Consider the following 6,782-nt stretch of genomic DNA (forward strand, 5'->3'; position numbering starts at 1 on the left):
AAGAAATAAGTTCCTCCAAATTAAATTGAAAGTTTTCCTGAAGCCATAACCTTTCAAATTAATGATTTTGTAATTGGGTAATCTAAATTGGATAACTTAAAAGCAATCATATCAGAATTTTTTATCTATCTGTAGTCATACAAATTCAATGGTTTATTTGCAGAATTCCTGAAAGGAGAAATTCTACGGTTACTAATAAGCTCCCCTCCCACATGACAAAAATGAACAAATCCCAGGGTTTAGCTAAGAAAGACTATAAGTGAGCATTTTAATCCTCTAGTGAAACTTCCTTTATAAAAAGTTGAAATCCTTATGCTCTATTGACTGAAAGGTCATTATTCATAAATGTCTAAGATTTGGCTCATGGAAACTTAATCAGATGGTTAAAGATGTTAGCAGTTTAGGACTTGCTTGCATAAATGAGTGAACAAATTTGATCTAAAACTATTGTGCATGTTTCTTTTCTTAACCCCAATTCATTCCTTATGTGTAGGCTTCAATCTTTGCAGTATTTAGGTTACTGATTCAGGAGAAGCAAGGAGAACCAATAACTCTGTAGTAATCAGAATGTTATCCAACTGTATATTGTTTATTATAAATACTGGTGAACAGTGGTCAATAAATAGTTTTATATTCCTTTAAAAAAAAAAAAGAAGCCATAGTAATTTTTTCATCTATGGTACATAAGTGAAAAGGACAGTCCCTGATGGTTTTAGTGTGAATGAACTCCATAGTGACTTTTCTGAAATGCTTTAAGAATCTTATTATACTGTCCAGGGATTAAAAACTACTGTTTTTGTGCTATTAGTTCTGTCCACACCCTGCATTATTTCTTGGTAAGCACTCTTAATTTGTGTCTCCTTTGCACTCCGTCAGGCCTCTAGGTTTTCAAACTTCAGAAATTTTTTGCTAAATCAACAATAAACAACTTAAACTTTTCAAGAAGGGAGAGAAGATCTAGATTATAATATTGCTTTCAAAAAATGAAATTTGAAGTCATAAATCATCTTGCTCAGATTCCTCATGTTGCAGTCATCCTGTGCATCTTACTTTATAAGCTTGACATTAAAATTCTATTAGACTTTGGCAAAAATAACATAAACAGGTAAAATCCAATGGACTCCAAGGTTTTCTGGTGACTTATCAAATGCCCTAATGGTTCTGTGCTACATACGACATTATTTTAAATCATAAAAGCAGATATCTACTACAATTTTGAATACTTATTATTAGTTACTATCAAATTATTAGGCCTTTTTTTTTTTAAAAAAAAAAGTAAATCTCATGGCAAAATGAGAGACTAACAGTTTTGAATTGAAGATAACCTGTGGATGAATGAAAAGGATGGACATAACAAAGGGATAGTAGGGTTCATGTCTTTGCTTACCTCTCAATCTATAATAAGCTTGAAGACTGGCTAAGATCTGTTTCATGGATTCTTGTGGACAAATTTTAACCCCAGTTGGGAAAAAGGTTGATCTTTTTGTTCGATGTTTTGCCAGATTGAATATTCGTCTCATGGTTGATACTTTGTACATTTTTGCAGTATTTTCAGTTGTTTCAATTCTTGGGGCATTGTCTATGTCTTTAGTTTCAGAATGATATATTTTAGTGGAGATATCTGTAAAAGAAAGATTGATATCCTGATGAATATATACATTTATGTAATATATGTGACATTAGTATGGCTAAATGAATGAAAGAAAAATTATAATCCTATGGTTTACAAAATTTCTACTTTTGTACAACTACTAAATATAACATTCTAAATGATAAGGCATTTTCTGAAACAAGGGAATAGTATAGTAAGTGTTTTTAAAAACCAATGTCTCAGATCATCTCCTGCCTTTGGAAAGTGCCAAATATTGAAACCATTTTTCACACATCTCTCCAAAAAATCACTTAGCACTCAAGCCTCCAGAGAGATGCCTCTTTTCATAGACAATATAATTCAAGTGGGGAATGAGACAGCATTGTGGTACCCAGAGGTATACTCTTGAAGAGGAAATGGAGTGCTTCTAAAAACCTAGGGGGAAAAATCAGCAAAATGACCCTTCTCTCTATTAGTGGCAGCTGTAGCATTTCTTTTCAGGTGAGGCTTTATGGGATGGCAATTTGGTTGAATGTGAGTAGGAAAAAAACTGTCTTAGAGTTGCATTTATAGGGCAAGCTTGCTGTTTTATAAGTAGTGGGAGGAAGGATGAAGGGGAGGTATTGAGGGAAGACTAGGAGTGTAACTTCCTAAGCCATTTCATCCTGGACATAGCTGTGACTGTTCAAGTTAGCTCTGGAGTTCATTGTTAACCTTTTGGACCCATCCTAAGAATAACTATGTATTCACTGAGCACTTTTTTTGTTTTGAATTATTTACTGTGTATCACTGCCTGAAGTGCTTCCAGCCTGCATGGCTACCCCATTGTGCAGGCATCAGTGGGAAAGGGCATCAAGAAAGGTATTACAGTATTGATAAGTTAAGACCACTTATGGCCCCTTGGGACTCTAAGCACATAGTTTACAGAGATTTATTTTGCTAGAGAGTGCTATCAAACTCTCCTCTTCTGTAACATGGTATGGATAGAGGCTCAAGAAGAAATCCAAGCAGGATAACTGAAGAGAAATTCAAATCCTGTCACAAAGTATAAAAGTTCCTCTACATTAGGGGGAGTGGAGGGAGCTCTGGTGGAAACACATAATCTCTGTCATTTTGAAGTATCTCAGTGTGCCATTGGCTTGAGGTAAATTCTTAGAATCTCCAGAAAGTAGAGGAATTTAGAGATTAATTGATTTGCCCAACCGTATACTGTACCAATAAATCATATTCTCTGGGTACAACACAGGCACCAGCGATTTTTGAAGATCCTCCAATCATTCCAATATACAGACAGGTTTGGGAGACACTCTTTTATAGAATTTTAAGGATGCTTTCAGCTAAAGAAATAAGATAGTCTATCTCAAACTAGTTTACACAATAAGAAAGTTATAAGACCCAAGAAAAAAGCTAGGGGTAGAGAATGCCTGGTGGAAATGAAGCTCTGGTTCTGCCTGTTAGCCTTTCTCTGGGCTATGTCCTCTCGTGTGGTGACCTTACCCACAGATGAGCTTCCACTGAACTTCTCCAAGAGTAGCTAGCAGCTACCGAGGAAACACACTTATTCATGTTGAAAAGTAGCCTCTCCCAATATCCTCAGTAAATGGTGCTGGGAAAAATAGACATCCATATGCAGAAGACTGAAACTAGATCCTTATCTCTCACCATGGACAGAAATAAAATGGATTAAAAACTTAAATGTAAACCCTAAACTATTGGTATGGTCAAAGAGTTTTTGAACAAAACAACAAAAGCACAGGGAACAAAAGCAAAAATAGACAAATGGACTTATATCAAAGTAAAAGGCTTTGGCACAGCAAAGAAAACAATCACCAGAATGTAGAGAATCCACAGATTCAGAGAAAATGTTTGCCAACTATGCATATGACAAGGGATTAATAACCAGCATATACAAGAAACTCGAACAACTTGCAGCAAAAAACAAAACAAAACAAAACCTTCATTAAAATGAGCAAATGAGAATAAACAGATCTCAAAAGCATATGTACAAATGGCCAACAAACATATGAAAAAATGCTCTGTATCACTAAGTGTTAGAGAGATGCAAATCAAAACCATGATAAGGTATCATCTCACTGCAGTTAGAAAGGTTATTACCAAAAAGATGAAAAATAACAAGTCCTGGTGAGGATGCAATAAAAGGGGAACTCTTTTACACTGTTGGTGGAAAAGGAAATCACTATAGAAATTATGGAAAATAGTATGGTGGTTCTTCAAAAACTAAAAAATAGAACTGTTCTAGCAATTCCACTGCTAGCTATCTATCCGAAGAAAAGGAACTTAGTCTGTTATAAAGATATCTGTATCCCAGTGTTGACTGCAGAAGTGTTCACAATACCCAAGATATGGAATCAGCATAAGTGTCCAATAACAATAAATGGATAAAGAAAATATGGTATATCTAAATAATGGGATACTATCCGGACACTAAAAGGCACAAAATTCTGTCATTTGAAGTAACACAGGCAAGCCCAAAGGACATTATTTGATGCAAAATGAGCCAGCCACAGAGAAATACCATGTTCTCCCTCAAATGAAGAAACTGAAAAACAAGCGACCTCGTAGAAGTAGAGAGTTAAAGAATGTCTTCTAGAGGCTGGGAATGATAGGGGACATGTGAGGGTATGACAGATGATTGAGATGGTGGATATACTAGTTGTCCTGCTTTAATCATTGTGGGTTGTTTTCTTGTACTGCAAATCATATTGGATCCCACAAACATGTACAATTATTTTATGTGAGTAAAAATCCAAAACCAAAAAAATCAAATATAGTCTTTTCCCTCTAGGGAAAAAAAAGAAATATAGCCTTCTTGTATCTGGCCAAGAGAGGTCTGAGGCCATGAGCCTGAAGCAGGACCAACTGCCAAGGAATATGCCTGTGGGGATGACTTGATCTGAGTAATCAGAGGGCGGTACGGTGGGGTTGCCTGCAGTGGCTCATTCTAACTCGTGGAGGGGAGTCAGTTTTCCCTGAGTCAGACTAGCTGCATGGCGAAGTGGGAGGTGCCCACTCAACATTGGGGCAAAGTGTAACGGAAATAACTGAGCGTGCAGCTGGTAGTGCCCACTGCAGTTAGCATTATGTGAATCCATACTCAGAAGCATTAATTTTAATAACCCTTTCAAACACTTCATAGATTACTACAGTGTCATCAAAGTAAAAAGTAAGTTTTGTAATTATATTTTCACCCATTAAGGACATTATTCTAGAAATTCCCCTCTTTCCTACATAATTCTTTTTCTTTTTCTGCTGTATTATTCCTGTGAGCACACAAGTAGGCTATTTTCATTAAAACAAAAAATCTTTTGCATTATATCACATCTTCGACAGCTACTGACTCATCTTTCTATTTACGTTTACAGAAAATTCTTTGAAACATCTTTCTTACCTTCTTTTCCTGAGCAAAGCAAGGTCCTACCTGAGTGAGAATTCCCTGATACCACATGCAGAGCTCCCCTATCTCCCTGGCTCCTACTTACTCCTTCATCTTTTTTTGCAATCTGAAAACAGCCACTCTGATTATTTACTGAGCAGATTACAAAAATAATCATGATGGATACCTTCGTTAATCCTTCTAATAAGTCTGTTGATCTGGTCTTCCCTGTTGCCAGCATTTCCACTTTCTACAAAATGGATGGTCTTTTTCTTCATTCTACCTCATGGAGAAGATAATTTGAAGGGCCACAGGAAGTTACTTTCTTCTTTGAAGTGTTTTTCCAACAGTAGAGATTTCATGAATCAGATTCTCCATGCAGATGATGCCAAATTTACCAACAGATTGAGCAATCAGAGAGTTATCTGTCAAGGCAATTTGCTTCTTATTGATTTTGCCATAACCACACTTATAGCTTATTAGTTCATTTACTGACTTCAGGATCAGGTACCTCCATACAACATATGGTCCCATAATTCTCAGCTGGTTAATTGAGGCCTTGTTCAGCTTAATGGAGGTGCCATTGAAGATCTGAAGAAGGCAAAGAAGCTGCAACTCCTTTCAAACCTTGTGGTTTTAACCTATTGATACCTCTGATCCTGATGACAAATGCCAATTTGGGTTCTGCAGTTATATAGAAGTTGCCAGCTTTTCTTGCCACCTTGGCCATGTGAATCTCAGTTCTGTACATCTGTCTATATTCCTTATGATAATACTTAGCTTCTCATAGGTAAGCTTCCTCCTTGCCTTTTGAAACATCTTTTGAGCAAACTTCTTTCTCAGGGGCTTGGTCTTCAGCTCCACAAAATTCCTTTGCTCCTTCTGAAGGGTTTCTGGCACAGCAGGAGCCTTTGTCTTGGCTTCTCTCACAGCAGGAACCTTCTTTTTCTTCTCTTAAAACACTCTTCATGATTCCAGCCGGAAGAGAGCAATTCTCTCTTTATTTCAATATTCATTATGTGCTCAAAGAGCCTGATGTAATCGACATGGTAATGTAACATTGAAGTTGTCACTATCTAACACGCAATAAACCACATTTAAATGTAAAATATAATCAATGATCACTTCTGTGAGTTTGGATATTGACATTTGTTGACGGAAGTGGCCCTTTTGTAGCAAGGTAGACCATTTAAGTAAGGGCTGAGTTTACCATGGTAGGACAGGCTCCCCTTGAGGTGGCTCCCTCTCTCATAAGAGATCTGGCAGACAGAAAATATTTAGGTGGGCAGGTAGGAGACATGCCCATGAGTAAGGAAATTGCCAGCAAACAAAGGAAAAGGTTCAAAACTGAAGGCTTCAGTTTGGGAGGATGATTTATTTATTTTTTTATTAGCCATTCTATCTTGACACTGCCCTAGATTTTGCAACCTGGTGTAGCTATGACAAACTTAGACATTTCCAAAAATATAGAAAAAAAAGGGAAATTAGAAAAAAAATACCACTGAATCCAAACCCTGAATTCAAACATTACTATATCCTAAGAAAAAGTCAAAATGTTTGGCAAAGGATGAGCTTGCAGTCCTGAAATACTGGGTTTAGATTCTTCATTTATTTTTTAAAAGTTAGGTGTAGATTACCTAAGTATGTCTGCCCTCTAACGTGAAGGCTGATCCTTCATTTAAAAGTGTCCTACCCATTCCAGGTTACATGCTGGTGGCCATGTGGGCTCGATCTTGACTGGCAATCTGGAAATCATTATAGCCAAAATCACCTTTCTTTCATCATGAAGACATCCTC

The 6,782-nt window shown here is 36.7% G+C and overlaps 1 protein-coding gene and 1 pseudogene across 1 annotated transcript in view; one reads left to right on the forward strand and one right to left on the reverse strand.

The window, feature by feature from the left end:
* Positions 1 to 524, forward strand: part of LOC102468480 (chromobox protein homolog 3 pseudogene) — a 3,293-nt pseudogene extending 2,769 nt beyond the window's left edge.
* The window catches only part of IMPG1 (interphotoreceptor matrix proteoglycan 1), a 120,400-nt gene extending 114,445 nt beyond the window's left edge, over positions 1 to 5,955 (reverse strand). Inside the window, 3 exon segments of the mRNA XM_027768229.1 lie at positions 1,388 to 1,621; positions 5,384 to 5,576; positions 5,818 to 5,955. Of these exon segments, the coding sequence (XP_027624030.1) occupies positions 1,388 to 1,621; positions 5,384 to 5,576; positions 5,818 to 5,955 (565 nt within the window).
* Between the last annotated feature and the right edge of the window lie 827 nt (positions 5,956 to 6,782).

The sequence above is a fragment of the Tupaia chinensis genome, unplaced genomic scaffold (assembly GCF_000334495.1).
Source record: "Tupaia chinensis unplaced genomic scaffold, TupChi_1.0 Scaffold145685_1, whole genome shotgun sequence".
Classification (NCBI taxonomy): Eukaryota; Metazoa; Chordata; class Mammalia; order Scandentia; family Tupaiidae; genus Tupaia; species Tupaia belangeri.